This window comes from Calypte anna, chromosome 8, assembly GCF_003957555.1.
Source record: "Calypte anna isolate BGI_N300 chromosome 8, bCalAnn1_v1.p, whole genome shotgun sequence".
Taxonomy (NCBI): Eukaryota; Metazoa; Chordata; class Aves; order Apodiformes; family Trochilidae; genus Calypte; species Calypte anna.
Window position 1 is genome coordinate 24,050,954 of NC_044254.1, and position 15,884 is coordinate 24,066,837.

General features: G+C 36.7%; 1 protein-coding gene across 1 annotated transcript in view; it reads right to left on the minus strand.

Annotated features, from left to right (window-relative positions):
• The window catches only part of LOC103528584 (BEN domain-containing protein 5), a 571,072-nt gene that overhangs the window by 357,109 nt on the left and 198,079 nt on the right, over window positions 1-15,884 (minus strand). Inside the window, exon 4 of the mRNA XM_030455433.1 lies at window positions 750-844. Within this exon, the coding sequence (XP_030311293.1) occupies window positions 750-844 (95 nt within the window). The remainder of the gene's footprint in view (window positions 1-749; window positions 845-15,884) is intronic.

Consider the following 15,884-nt stretch of genomic DNA (forward strand, 5'->3'; position numbering starts at 1 on the left):
AACCTCACTATCCATATTCAAACATGTCTTCTGGCTAAAGGCAAATCACATCATTCTTGGGAGTTTTGCATTCAGAAGAACACATTAGATTTACATATTATTCACAGCAGACATTTCATTACCTTTGCTTTAAGAAAATGCATCATCCATATGGGTATTCCTGGGGTTCCTATGTGCATGCCTTGCTGTGCTGTATATACTCTGTAGCTCATAACAAAGGTTTTTGCCCTTTTGTCTTCAATGAAACAGACCAGAGAATGCTCATTCACATCATGTCAACTCACATGGCAGAGCTCACTTTCTTCCACTAAAATCTGACCTCCCCAAAACAAGGAGAGTAAACCAAAACAGCCTTTTGGAATTACTCCAGGCCCAGTCCATCTCCTCCAATGTTGGCAGACTTTGTGTGGAAGACTGAGAGCTGACACAGCCCAGAACTGGGCCAGACACTCTCTTAACAGTTGCATGGTGAGGATGTTACTGAAAAATAAATATGGGCCAAGCACTGACATTGAGTTTGTTGGAAAGGACCTGAAGTAGCAGTCATGGTACTTGAAACAAGGCACTACACAACATGCTAGCATTGCAAGGTTGGAAGGGGCCTCCAGAGTTCATACTGCTCCAAAGAGAATATGTTCCTGCATCACTGCTTTTGCATCAAATTTCTCTCCAAAGGTGAGAAAACTACATGAAAATGACAAGCAAAATACTTTTATCTCATTAAGTAAGTCTTTGGAAGGATAACTTACCATTTTGGTCTGCTTGTGGATTTCACCATTGGAGCCATCCCATCTCTGTAGAGGCTTTTTGTTTTACTGAAGTTGACAACATTGAAAATTACTCTCTGGGGGAAAAAAAAAAGTCAGGAATAAATTATTAAACAGTTTGGAAGTTTATTGCATATACTAGATGAATAAAAACACAGAAATATATGGACTAGATGTCTATCTAATGAATAATTGTCACTCTCCACATGTCTACCTAGTATTGTAATAATTATATTGTTTGACACTGCATTGATATATACAGAATGTTTTCAATTTTGTACACTCATTTTTCCATAGGTATCCTTGCCATACAAAGAAATAGATTATTTAGATCTGAAAAACAGAAATGCAAGTCCAATTTGCTGCTGTTAAGAGAGATTGGTGGAAAGCTGGGAAACAGGGTAGCAATCCTATAAAAACCTTCTAACTTCTTCATTTCCCTAAGTTTCTTCTTTCCACCTTTTTAGGCCTCACACAGCAACAGAAAAAAAAAATAAATCTGATTTTCTTTCCCTTAAGGAAGGGGGAATATTTCTCTTTACTTTCCTGGGCAAAAGGAGAAATTTTCTTCAGAAAAAAACTGTACAAGATACCTGCACAGCAGAAAAAGCACATGACCATTATTCACTTGAATGTGATAGGGAAGAGTCCAAATTGGTCTTAATTTATATTAAGAACTTTGGGAGAAGCATAGTTGATATTTAACAGTTCAAAGAGCAAAATCTAGATCTTTACAGGTAATGCACCAATCCTGAAAGTAAATTCATGCTGGGGAAAAAAAAGAAATGGACACACAACCTTCTTCCTTACCATCTGTCTGCTGTAAATCATTCTATGCAAAATTATTTACTCTGTTTCTGTTGACAAACTCAAAGTTGAATCTAGCTCATGTCATATTGTACATTTACCTTTCAGATATTCAATCCACTATACTTGGTATCTCATACTATTTTGATATCCAGCATTAACATACACAGAAAACACAAAATATAAAGACTAAATTAAGTTTTACATAATACCCCAGGATACAACAGTACCCTCCATTTGTATCTCTTCAGGTTTGGGTTGGATTTTTTTTTGGGGGGGAAGGGGAAGGATCAGATAGGAATCCAGGTAATGTACCAAGCCCAAATTAACTATCTCTCTACTCAGTAAAAATTGAGAAAGTATTTTTGAGGTGAGGTAGGGCTGAAGAGTTTTGTAAAAAGAAGCCCAAGCCAGTACAAATGCTAACTGCAAACCAGTCAAAAAAATTCTAAGAATAACCTGTAGGTTCTACTGGAAATTACTCAAAAAAACTAGCAAGTTTAGAAAAAAAGGCTTTCTTAAAGATGTTAGTTCAATTTTGTACCAGCATTAATGAGCAAATTACATATCCTTGCATATGAGTTTCCATGTATTTTGTCTATTAAAACATTTTCTAACGGTCATGAAATGAGCTTATTTTTATGACTCTTGATGAAGGCATGCACTTAATTTACATAAAAGTTATATTTGTAGTGTTAAGTATTAATAGCATTGCTTCTCTCATCTAATATCCATCTTGGGAACTTCTCCAGTTATTCTCCTTCTTGTTTTTACAATGTATGGCTCTAAATCAGACAATTATATTCAGGTCTCTATGTAAGTGCACATATTCTATACTCTACATGGAAGCATCTTTCTGTATCAGAACACTAAGTTTTTACTCTCTCACTTCACTCTGTTCATATTTGTGAAAACAAATTAAATTACAACAAATTGGTTTGTTAATCTTGATGTTTGCATGGAGTGAATGAAACAAACAAGATCTCCAAACCAATTCCCTTCAAATTTGGATGCAATCACTCCACTGTTGGAAAGAGAAAGTTGCTAATTTTGTTACACACTGACTCAGAGCAGGCAGCTGGTAGAGAATGTTCTTATTCCAATCAAGCTTATTTTGTATAATGAGTTGGGCAAATGTACACAACTGGGTAAGCAATGTATATAAAACCAAAAATATGCAGCTCATTTAACAAAACACTGTGGATTCTAACATTTCAACCACTGATGTTCACAGCAGAGTATGCAGTTAGCAATGCGTGCAGCTCCCTCAGCATGGGTTAGAGTTGGATTGGCAGAACCAAAAATTTAACAGCACAGTACAGAATTTTATCAACATACACCACTGAAGTAATAAAGTACACGAACTGAAGCACTCAAATAAGCAGCTGAACTCAGTCGAGTATTCCTGGTGATAGTTAAAGCAGCCCATGCAGCTCAGTCAGTCAAGTGTGCGAAAATGTAATGACTACAGCATACACACCTTAGCTGGAAAAATACACAGCTTGCTCAATAAGGTATGCAAACATCTTTGAACTGAATGCTATAATAAAAAGGTTGTGATACAGCAAGCAAACGTTTTTAGTCTAATTTTTGTCTATGCTGACATTCTTTACCATACCAGTTGCATACTGTAAAGAGCAACATGACCAGGTATGCACATTAAGATACTCTTCCACAAAAATTACCACTATTCTGTAGGAATTTATGAAGCATAGAGATGTACAATGTGTGGTAATCAGTAAGCAATGATTTAGACACTCAAAAGTGGAAAAAACCCAAAAACAAACAAGAATGGCAGTTCAGATTTTTTATTATTTTTTAAGAAGTTTCAAGGAAAAAAAACTACATGAAATGTACTTAAAAATTCCCTAGAAACTGCTATGGTCTCCAGAGCATCAACCCAGAGAACAACGGTTGAAGCCTTCACAATAAAAATACTTGTACTCATTTTGCAGGGTATGAATATCACTAAAAGAAGCAATATTCAAACCGATGCTATTCCCAAAGTGAGAATTGTGTGTGATTTCACTCCAGTTATGATACATTTTCAATCTATTACATTATCCTGACAAACTGATCTGCAACTTCAGGGTAGGTGGGGGAGGCAGGGTGCAGAAAAGCTGCTCAGGACAGCACCAAGTAAAACCACACTGTATGGGGAGTGCATCCAGGTGGAATGTGGCTTCACAGCATAAGGTAAGGCAGTGTCAGGCTCCATGCATGCACTGCTAGATCTGAGGCAGATGTTGGAGAATACAAAAGGCCTCGTGACATCTTCCTTCTCTCCCTAGGCAGAACTTTTTTTGCATGCCACACAAAATAAGCACACATGGAGGTGTTTTGCTTCTAAAAGACAGAACAAGAGTGAGGAAAGGCCTGGTCCTTACCTTTAGCCTTAAAATTAACAGAGTACATAAGGTTTTCCCAACAGCCTTTTACAAACATATTTCATGAATTAAAAACATGATCTGATGTCAACGTCTGCTCAGTTTCTTTAGCATAAGGAAGATAAAGATGAATCTTGAATATAAGACTACAAGATGGCTGAAACGTGTCACATTTTATTTCAGAACTAGGGCTGGAAGGAGCTCTTAACATTTGAGGGGGCAAGCACAGCAAGGTGGTTTTGGATTAAAGCTGCTGGCATTGGTCCTGGATGATTGGACATCATCATAATGCAACACACCTGTGGGAGATCACACACCAGGTGTGATCTTCAACATTCATTGTTCACCCACATTCTGGCAAGCTTTCCATCTGAACCTGAACTGAAACAGGTATCTAAGAAGTCACACATTTGCCAAAGGTCAAGTGCCTTCCCCCAGGATGAGGACACACTAAGTCCCTTCAAAAAAGACTGCCAGGTTTATATTCATGGTTTTCCCTTGTCAACTTCTCAGGAATAGCTGAGCAGCTTTGGCTGACATTAAAGGTAAAAAAAAAAATCCAAACAAACTGAAGAACACCACAAAATTCTGCCTGAGGCAGACAGCTGGCACAGAAAATTTTGTATCAAATCATTACAAATATGAGAAGTTGGAGCCAACTGAAAATAGGGTTTGCAGTAGGAAGTGTCAGGCTTTCTTAATATAGGGGTAACATACACATATGAAATGTTAACAATTACATATTTAGTATTAATAGCATAAAAATGTCAATTCAGTGAAGAATGCTGCATGCTGTAAGGATACCAAGTTCACCATGAGCTGAAGTAGCCTAATTTCTTTAGGTCAGGCATGAACAATTTTATCATTCAATAAACCAAACTAAGAAAACTAGACACTAAGTAGCAATAGTAAGACCTTTTTAAGTTGAGTTTAAGTCTGAATTCTAGTGCTCTGAATGAGCATTATAAATCCAAAGGTCCTGCACAGCATGGGGCTTTGCTTTGCTTTCTTTGTTTGAGGTCTTGATTTCCTCTCCTGCTGACTCTTCAGATATTACAATATCATAAGAATTCCTGAAACCTGCAGCTTTTGGGAGCTGGGTGCTTGCCTTTGGCAAAAATTTTGGTTATCTTTCCCCCCCCCCCCTTTTTTTTTTTAAATCCTTTCTTCTATTAATGCAAACTTTTGTCCTTTTAAAGAACAGATCTAATTAAGAATAGCATTTCCTTAAATAAAAACCCACAAAGAAAAATTAACTTCTCAAGATAACCCCATGACTCGTGAGATTTTGAGTTAACAGCTTCTGAATGTGGGCTTGCTGCTGTGTCACAGTGATGTGCTGTATTTTGGTATTTGTGTCAGAAAGTTATTGGGATCTTTTCTGACAAAGCACCTTATGCCAAGCTATACCAGAAAAAAAAATACTAAAGATACTCCAAAATAGAGACAAAAAAAGCATCACTTGGAGCTGTTACCAGAGCTGAACAACACAAGTAATATAACAGCCAGGTCTGTGCAAAATCCCCAGTGAAAACTTACAAATCTCATTTTTCTGACCTTTTAAACTTTAAAACATTTATCACTGCTAACATAACCCAGGTTTTCTTCTTCCCCTTGTAGATACACGTCCCTTCAAATAAAAAAGGTTTTAATATGGATAAGAATTTACCTTCTTTCTCTTCACCTAAGGAGTTTTCCAAGCCTGCTTTTGCTCAGGAGGGGAAAATAAATACTCCCCTGCTGAGGGAGGAGAGGAGGGACCACCCTAAGCTCACCAGATTCAATAATCCATTGCACCTGTGTCTTGTTATCAGGAGACTGTCACGTCCTTACAAGGTAACCAAGTCTTGGCAGCATGATGCAGAAAATGGGCTACAGAGAGTGAATTATTGGATTTTTTTTTTTCCCCTTGGCAGAGCTTTTCAGTTAGTTACTTAAGAGAGAGAAATGCTGAAGTCTGGGATGTTATAAGCAACATTAAAATGAGTCAAAGGATTTTAGTACAATAAGACCTCTGATATACTGCTAATCTAACTACAAAATGAGCTTAGCATTTATCATGGTATTTAAATGTGTATTTTGTATATTCTTGGTGTTAATGCTACCCCAGCACCTATAATCTGTAGTAGTGTTTTTCAGTTAATGGCACATACATGTATTTTAATGACTAAAACATACTTTTGTAAAAAATTACAAATTTAGGCATCTGCCCTGTCCTTTTTGGCAGCTCTTTCTTTGTCTCCAAACTAATTACTTAAGAGGTATCACCTGTGTAAGGCACTGGTTCCCATTTGGAACTTCACTGTCAACATCAGTGTTACCCTAATTAGGTCTAGGACAGGGGTGTGATGGGGAGAAGGCCATTTTCTAAGAGAAAGTTTGCAAAGGGGTCTGCAGATGGATTACTGATCTGGTTTCTGGGCAGCATCTGTTGGATTTGAACATTGTGAGGGCAAGAGGCACTCCAAGTTTTTCCATACAATGCTTCTTGGGAAAATGGCAAATCTGGTTTTGAACATCCTGCACTGCCAACACAAGTTGCCTTTCTGTTAAAAGTTTTCACTTTTCCTCTGATCATCAGTAAATTGGAACTTTCAATGGAAAATTCAGAAATGTCCATTTAGAAAGCCAGCAGTGCTGCAATTAGACTGACTCACATTCCTTGCTGCCTTGGGCCAAAAATCTCCAATAGAATTGCAAATGTGTCACAAGGCATATATTGTGTTGTCTTGATGCATCAAAAAGAGAATAGTAAGGGTCCTGACAAGGCATATAGCCAGCTACAGAGGTATTTAAAATAGATTTGAAGGTGAAAGCTTCTTGCTAAACTTCTTCCATTCTTTGCAGCAAAAGGTCAAAATATTTACAAAAATAAAAAAAGGCATCTTTATTCAATCAGCTCTCAAAAGAAAAAAAATAGGTGATTCTATTTGTTATTTCCTATCTTTTCATATATGTGCAGTCGCTGGCAAAAGAGCCACTTGTAGTTACATTGCTAGGAAATTGCAGAGCTGAAGGAATATGTGAGCAACTGTTTATTTGATATTTGACAGGATGTCTGAGCCCTGTTGGTCCTGTCATTGACTTTCTCTGTGTACCTGGGTAGTGTTTTCAAGAATCATTTGAAATATAAAAGAAGGAAACAGTAAAGTCTTTCCCTGAGACTTTCCCACCTAGCTAAATGATTTCCTAATGTATTCCAAGCCCTGAAACAGCCATTGCCAGATGACATTTAAAGTAGAGTCATGTATTAAACTCTTTGTAGATAATTACAGAAGCTATCCATGTTTAGGTTCTATATTCTTTTCAATCAATATTATGGCTGCAGGTGGATAGTAACAGCTGGCTGTTCTGGAACATGTTAGCAAAATTTGCTGCTATCTTACATCCCTCAAGAGGAAGCAGCTGACAAGACTTCAGTTTTCTTAATAGAAATTATTTAGCCAGTGAGACGAAATGCTGCAAAGTTTAGGAGGATTTAAAATAGTGATGATGATAATAATGACATATTCTTAATGGTTCAAAAAGACAATGCTATCAACCAAATTATTTCTGGCCCAAATCATGTTTTATCTGGGAAAAGGGAAAAGGGCCATAAAAATCACCACATCATGGTTAGAGGGAACAACTTAAAAAATAAAAAAAAAAAGCCAGTAATCATAAGCACTGCCATAATCTTTGCTACTGAAGAGCAGAGACTAAAGTAGCAAGCACTGCCTAAGTTCATGTGGGAGTACTCTGTTCACCCCTCCTTTCCTCTCTCTGAAGTCGATTTTTCTGGGCCTTTCATTAAGTGCAACAGTCAGGCTATGATCCAGACTCAAAGTCTCTCTTCCCAACAAGAGCTACACTCACCAACAAACGAGACATTTGTGATGGATACCAAAGTGATGCAGAGCCATAATTACTCAAGCTTAAAGCATGCAGGTGGAGGGCTGCAAACTGCCAGGCTCACAGAGATGCTGCAAGGCAGCCAGGGAGAGTGGCTCTAACAATGAGGCAGTGGCAGGGAGAGTTGTAAGGATCAGGATCTTGCTCAACCCTTGAAAACACAGAAGGTAATAATCACAGTTTAAATAGCATGCAAACACTAAGGCAGCAATCCATCTGACACCCAGGCTGGAGGATAAGAATGAAAAAGCCTTTTCAAGTGTAGGTCCTTGTGAGGAGCAAAGGGAAGATAAAGAAAGCCCTGTTAAGGGAGAGGTTTGGATGCAGCTTTTCCAGCAATTGTTTACTTTGGATTTTTGCAGCTGGCATTTTTCAGAGTTAAAAGCTATTGTTTGTCCAGAGCTTGTGGGAAAAACCTGTGGGGGGAAAGAAGGAGATGATAACACATAGAAAGATGAACAGGATATATGGGAGACCTCAAAACCAGGACCAATATATTTGCCTCAGTGTTCTCTCATGGGTTACAAATACAAAGCCGTTTTGATGTGTACAACCACTAGTTATTGCTGCCAGCACTCTCAGTTACTTTACTGGGATCATACCCTTGCAAACATATAAAACCTTTCTATTTACTTCACCAGTAACTATGCACAGATGGGCTTTGTGTCAGGTTATTCATGGAGGTCCTTGTTTTTCTCTTTTTTTTTTTTTTTTTTTTTAATTCAAGCATTTTTGTTGCTATTACAATCAAGCCTTTGAACCTTCTATGTTTTTCCATGCATGGTTCTGAATAGTAATGGAATAAAGGTTTCACCATATTGTTCAGTTCCCTTGTATTTAGACAGAATTGGAAGCGGATCCTTAGAAGTGGAGCTGTAGTGTTGCAGAAAAAAAAATCCCCAAAAAAAAGGATCCAGAAAAAAAATAAATAATTTGTTACCAATTTCATGAGACTAAGGGATTTTTTTTTTTTATATTTACCCTCTTGTTTTCTTGTCAAAAATAATAATCCCTGCCCTTTTTACTGTAAAGTTAAAATACTTTTTTTACTGCTCTTTCCAGCTAAATCCTTTTGCAATACTGCAACATTCACATAATTCAGTGATTTCTATAAGTAAATGCAATCAATATGTTAGTGTACATTGGAACCTCAGCATTGACAACCAGTAGCTTGTGGTATTGATTTGAAAAACCTGCTTATGATTTCTACAGTCCTTCAGCACTATTTCTTGTATTTTCAGTTTCAACTACCTTTAATCCTATTCCTAGTGCTCAGCTCATGTACCAACAGACTATTCAAAGTTTTGTGCTTCGAAAGAGAACCCAAGGGTAAGTGGAAGGAAATCTGATCTAGTTCCTGCTATTTTCATGTACCTGTCTATTTGACATTTACAAGAAGATCTCAGAACTGCCTTAACCAGCCATAATAGTAAGGGGATATAAGAACTGTCTTCACAGCTTTGAAAATCCCATTCTGAAGCTGAGATGCTGAGTGTTAGATTCAATGATGATCTCTGTCTGTTTGCAAAGGTGATTTGCAGTGTGTGAATAAGCATGTTTTGGCAGTGGCATGAACAGAAAAGCAAAACGAAAGAACTCAGAGGATTCCAATTGGAAAAGGTCAGTGTCTTGAAGCAATTCACCCTCTGCTGCATTCATGTAACATAAATGGTGTTCCTCCCTAGCACTAACCCCAACTCAAGGGGAAAAAAAAGACCTTAAGAACAATAATTCATCACTCCTGGGGCTTGCAGTGTAGCTGCAGCCCAGGTAGTCAGGTCTGGTTCTTTTCAGATACCACAGGTTAATACTTCTTGTCTTGTCCTGGCTGAATTGTAACCATGGATAAAAGAATATTCCTATTCAGAAAGCTCTCAAGCACATAAATATTTAGCTTCACTTTTAAGTGTTCCCAGAGACTCACAGTTAAGCAAACACACTTCCTCCGTGCATCAGGGTGGATTTCTGATTCGGGATTTACGACAGTCGAGCAATTTGGGAAAAAGATGCTGGATTTGCCAAAATCCCATAGGCACAATTTATCCTTAGCAACTCATCGCTGTAGATTGGAAGTGACATTTCTGCAGCTTTGGGATGCAGCAACATTTTTATTACTGTTACAGATCAACTTTAAATGTAATATTGTTTTGTTAGTTTATGTAAATCAATCTGGAATGCTGTATGAATAAAAGGAATTTGAGAATGGATCACTCATCTTTATTGGTTTTGAAGTACTGAGTATTTCCTACTTTGCTGAAACTATTCTATTATATCAAGTTATAAAAAACATTGCTTAGACACAGAGAACGTCTCAGCACAAATTCTGATCATTTTCCACCAAAATAATGGTGGAAAATAGATAAGATAAATATGGCACATCACTGAGCATCTTATCTAAAGAAATCATATCATAGATGACCAAGGCTTCTTTCAATATTTTAGATTAGATTTTCCTTCAGCTCACTTTCAAAAGCTAGTGTAGAAATCTCCTTCAAAGTACCCGCTTGGCAGAGAAAATGTTCTCTAAATGCAAAGCTTATTCTGCAAAGCTACAATAAGAGCAGACTGCATCTAGGAGGCTACTACGAATGCTCTGTGCATTTTAAGAGGTTAAAGTCAGCATTCCTTTAATATGTTGGTTTGATGGAATACTCAAAGTTGCTGAAAACCTCCCGGGAAAATGTGAAAAATGATAACATTACTCTACAACACAGTATTTCAATACAACATCTCAATATTAACCATACTGTTGCAAAAGATCTTTCACACTTTATGTTGTTCAATTTTTTTCTTGTTGGAAGAGACTCAAGAGGTTTTTGGAAACAGGATGTAAATATAATTCCTTTCAGATTTCCTACAATTTTAAAACCATAACAGCAGAAGATACAGATTATTAACAACAACAACTACCAAAAACTGTGACCAAAGATATGAGACATTTTGCAGTTCTCTTATGAAGTAATTCATTTAGACCCTGAGCACACCCTTCCAAAGCACTAATGCATTTTACACTTTTTCTTTTAAACTGCAGTGCATATGACAGATCTTCCTTTGATGTTACATAAATCTGTAATTCTCACATCATGAAGGCTGCACCAAGAGCCAGCCTATAACCATGGATCATCAAGTCAAAAGTCTGCAAAAACTACTTTGGCAGCCAAGCTTGGAGGGGAGGGGGGAGGAACCCACTTATCATCACAAGTGAGGGGGGAAAATATGAGCAAAATGAAGTCTATGCAGTGGCATGAGCAGAATTCCAAGGAAGAGAAAATACCTACATGGGCTTCCAAAATAATGAGGGGTTTCCCACAAAATTGGGCCAGCTCTCTGTCAACAAAACGCCAATAGCGATTACATGGGAGAATGATCTTCTCAGCTCCTTAGACACTTGACAACTGAATTTTAGATATGCCAGGAATGAAGACTTAAGCTTGTAAAAGTGAAAATAAAATGGTGATTCAGATTTGTGGTACCAGATGCAAGAGTATAATACAGCTTGTCTCGAGAGGGTAATATACGTGGCTCAGCACTACACTTGTTCTGGATCATTAGAGATTCTCTTGGCATAAATCAAAGCAATCTAAATAGTATGGCTCTTACCCCAGCTGCTGAGACCCCCAGAGTGGGGAAGCTGAACTATTCCCTCTCTGTGATAGCATCAATTACAAACTTGGCCACCAAAGACTCCCCAAAATGGGGACCTTCTTTCCTCAGGTGAAATTTCAGCACAGCATGTAGAACCCCTTCACACCATATGTTCAGGCCAATATCTGTAGATAAATAATCTGCTCACATCAAGTAGAACCTGTGTTTTTTTAGGTATAAAGGAGGTTTAATGGTACTGTATATTTATTTATCCACACAGTGGCAACTTTTCTGAAAAACTGACATAAAAATGTGACTAGGAAGACTCTTCCCTCCTAAAAATGTCAGTCTTCCAAAAATGTACAACAGTCAGGTACACTGTTTTAAAGAGAAGAGTTCCTTTCCTCACATTGTTCCTCACAATTCATGGTTCAAGAATTTTTTCCTCAGGAACTTGACTGAAAAAGGCATTCCTAAAGGATAAAAAAACAACCCAAAAACAACCCAGCAATTCAGGATAGATTAAAATTTTACCCAAGTTTGTAACTCAATTACCCTTGTAACCATAAACCAGATTACACAATATTTTACTAGAACGCTGACAATTCTTAAACCTATTAAAAATATGAAGAAATCAATAAAGATAAAGCTGAATTATACATATAAGGAACATTTTCTTTATTGAACAATTCTTATAGATCGTTTTGAAATAACATTGTTGGAGGCATTTGCTTGGATGGTCTTATTGCTAAGTTTTAACATCATAACTATAGTTTTGCTTTATGTCCTCACCAACAGCTCACAAGCAGAAAAACTGAATGATATTCAGATACAAACGTATATGAAGACCTCTGTAAGTAGCTTGGGGTTTTAATCAGATTAAAAGGATATTTATTATTTTTAAAACTCTTTTAAAATGCATTTAGGAAAAAGAAGAGTGTGTTATTACAAATATAACCACTGGTTATTATGTTGAATTACTGTAGCTATTGAGTTTTGCTGAGAAGACTTATTTTACTTCCTAGAATTGTAAAAAAATTATGATCACTTATATCTGCATGAAAACTAAACTTGAGACACTGTAAAAAAATCCATTTCTAGGTTTGAAGAATATCTTTCTACCACATCAAAAATGTTGCTGTTTAAACACCAAACTAGCAGAGGAAAATATAGTTCAAAACCAGGGCAGCTCTTGTCCCAGGAATCTGGTATTGCTGAGTGAAACTGGGCTTTAAGATTTATTTTAATCCTGATAGATGTTTCAGGGAGCTAAAATGATTATTCTAGCACTGGGCTGTGTTATGGCAGACTTTAGTGTATTATATATGTATGTTTTACGTAGAAATATACCATTGGATATAGAGATTTTTCTTATTGAAAGAAGCTGGGGCAATTCAGTTCTCTTTGCTTCATTCACCCTTGGGACAACCTCTCACAATGAAAATTGTCAGTGCCTTATTTATAATGGCAGACCTCAGGTTTGATTCTGGCAGCTTTTGATATCTTGATGGCCCAAAAGCTTTCAAATAGAGAAGAATCTGACGCTTTTTTGGCATCCTGCAGTGTGCCTAAACCTCAAAAGCAAGTTTTAGTCCCAGAAGTGAATTACTGAAGCACTGTAAACAAAACACAAACGTCACAAAATGATGAATATCTCAAAGAAAATATCTTTGTCAGACAGATGACAACTTGAGATCACTTGAAAAGCATTCGTAGAAACTCTGCAATCTGCAAACAAACTTCTGGTTTACAACCTAAAAAGTACATGAAAATAATGAATTCTTAAACTTCAAATATTCTTTTTTAATGTGGATATAAAAATTCAAATATATCCATTCTTTGACACATTAGGCCCTGTAAAATAAGACTCCTGCATGTTTCTACATCACAGAAGTGCAACTGCCTAGTTATAACAGATCTGTCAGTAAATAGGATGCAAAGGCATCATTGAGAATTGTCTTCAATTAATATCTCATATCTGGTCTACTGGAAAAGAACAGAATAACTGAGAGAAAAAATACTTGATATAATCTAAAAGACATAGCTTCAGTTGAGTGTGACACTGACAGTAATTTTATCCCTAGAAAGCATATTGATTAGGTAAGATTTCTTGACAAATGCAGAATTAAATTGTCTTAAATTTCAACTGAGAGAATCTATAGCTTTTTTCTGTATAAATGTGTTATTTCTTAACTCTTAGCAAATTTGAAGGTTTTTTCCTTTCTTCCGATGAGGGGAATGAAAGGAGAGAGGAGGGAAATGGAAAGGATCACACCAGACTACAGAAATTGTCGTGTTCTTTTTTTTTTTTTTAAATTTTAGCACCAAGATACAATAAAACTGGCTTGCCAATTTTCAGTTTTATGTCTCTCAGTGCTGCTTTAAGGCTGCAGTGGATGTCATAAAATACTAGATCTATGGCTCAGTCTATTAGGCATCATACATTACTTTTTTTTAAGCAAACTGGAAAAGGAGATAAAATGTTGTAGCCTAGTAGGATTGGTACTGTAACCTTTTTATACCAGCTACAACTACATTAGCATAAAGATAGTTGCTGTAATATCATTACTGGGAATCAAAGCACTTTGAAAATGTCTGTTCCTTATACCAATTTATAGTGGAGTTAAATAGCAATGAAGAGCTGTACTTGGAACACATTCGTTAATAAAAAAAGAAAAAAAAAAAAGGCACAACAGAAATGTGAGAATACATTTGGAAACAAGTCAAACAGATTGGGAAATGACAGCAGAGGATTTGCCAGACTAATGAAATGCCTTGTTCCTAACCTTTAAATACCTGTGTGTACAGTACAAGGCCCCTTTCTGACTAAATCTGTGCTGTTAGGTTTACAAATAAACCTGCTAAACCTTTTGCATTATTGATCAGTGATGGCATTCTTAGCCCACACATCTTATTTACATTCCATTTCTTTAATGTTCTAAGATATAACATGTCTTTTACAAAACAGGAGCTTTTCCCATTTAAAGCCCACAGTGTGTGTTCTTCATGCATTTTAATGGCTGTAAGCAATTTAGAAGGTTAGTCTTTGAATAGCAGAGAAAACTGGCAATATTTATTGGTAAATAAATGTCTAATTATCATAATTTAGGAACGTTTCCAGTACCAGGATTTTTCTAAATAAATAGCTGAAAAATTCTCTCCTTTGTACACCAATGTCACTTAAATAAAAACTTGCATCATTCGAATTTTATCATTAAGAGGTTTTGCACATATTCTAAACACAATGCAAGAATGTTTTAATTTAAAATAAAAGGACTGGATTCAAATATAGTCAATATATTCCCCTGTTCTGTACAGCAACAAACAGATCCCACCTTTCCAAGGCAAGTTTAAGAGTGGCTCATAAAGCTCCAAAGAACAATTAAGATAATGTGAGGCAGGTTGTGCAAAATCTCATGGTTCAAGACACAGAAGGATCAGTCCTCATTCCTTACACCTGGTTCTGACCAACTGGAGCAAGAGGATGCCAGGATTACATCCACTTCAATAGCAGGTGTGATTCAAACCCACCCCCCTCCTGACCAGAATCACCTCACACACTCCTTAAAAAGACCCAGGGAGAAACTTTTAAAAGAGTTCCCCCCTTTCAAAATCTGCTCAGAGCTTTCATAGCCCCACAAGGCAGTTTAAACATTAATGTTCCTGAAATCAGAAAAGGAAAATCATCAGCCACTTCAAGCAGGTCCTGCTTTGACATCAGAAAGTCAATTCACTCAGCTTAGTAGCATTCAATTCTCGACAACATTTTGTTCTGGGTCTCTGTCAAGTTATTCTAGGCTGTGAAATTGTCAGGAATGATGGATGACTATCAGCCTTCTGCTATCTTCTTTCCTTCTCCTTAGAGATTTGTGGCTGCTGACTGCAAAGCAAATCCCTCTTTCTTTTCTTTTTTTTTTTTTTTTTTTTTTTTTTTGCACAACATACCAAATGAACAACAGTAATTATGAGCAAGCCTACACTACAATTATTTTAGCACTTAACTTTGTATTGACATCTGTAAGAGACAGAGCTCTCTAGATTGATTAGCAATGATACAGCTTCCTACCTTTTGCTAATATTGCTGCAGTCATCCTTTACATGCAATTTGCTCAAAAAAACCCTCACAACCCACTCTTTTCCTCTCTGCCTATTTAAAATTACAAACTGAACTAATTAAAGAAAATTTCTAATACTTTGTGAATGTACCATATAATTGTTCTACCAGTGTTTCAAAAACTATCATCCTTGTACCATAATCAAAACTGACATAAGAGAATAATTTAAGGATATTAAATGGGATTTTATTGTGGAAGATGCTAAAGCTGTATTATTGTTCCAGGTTGAAATCCTTACTTGAACAAATCCTGTTTGGCCAGCCAGTTGCAGCACTGGGATATACAGAGGAAAAATTTACTGCAAGCAGCATTAAATCTATTTGCACAGGAAC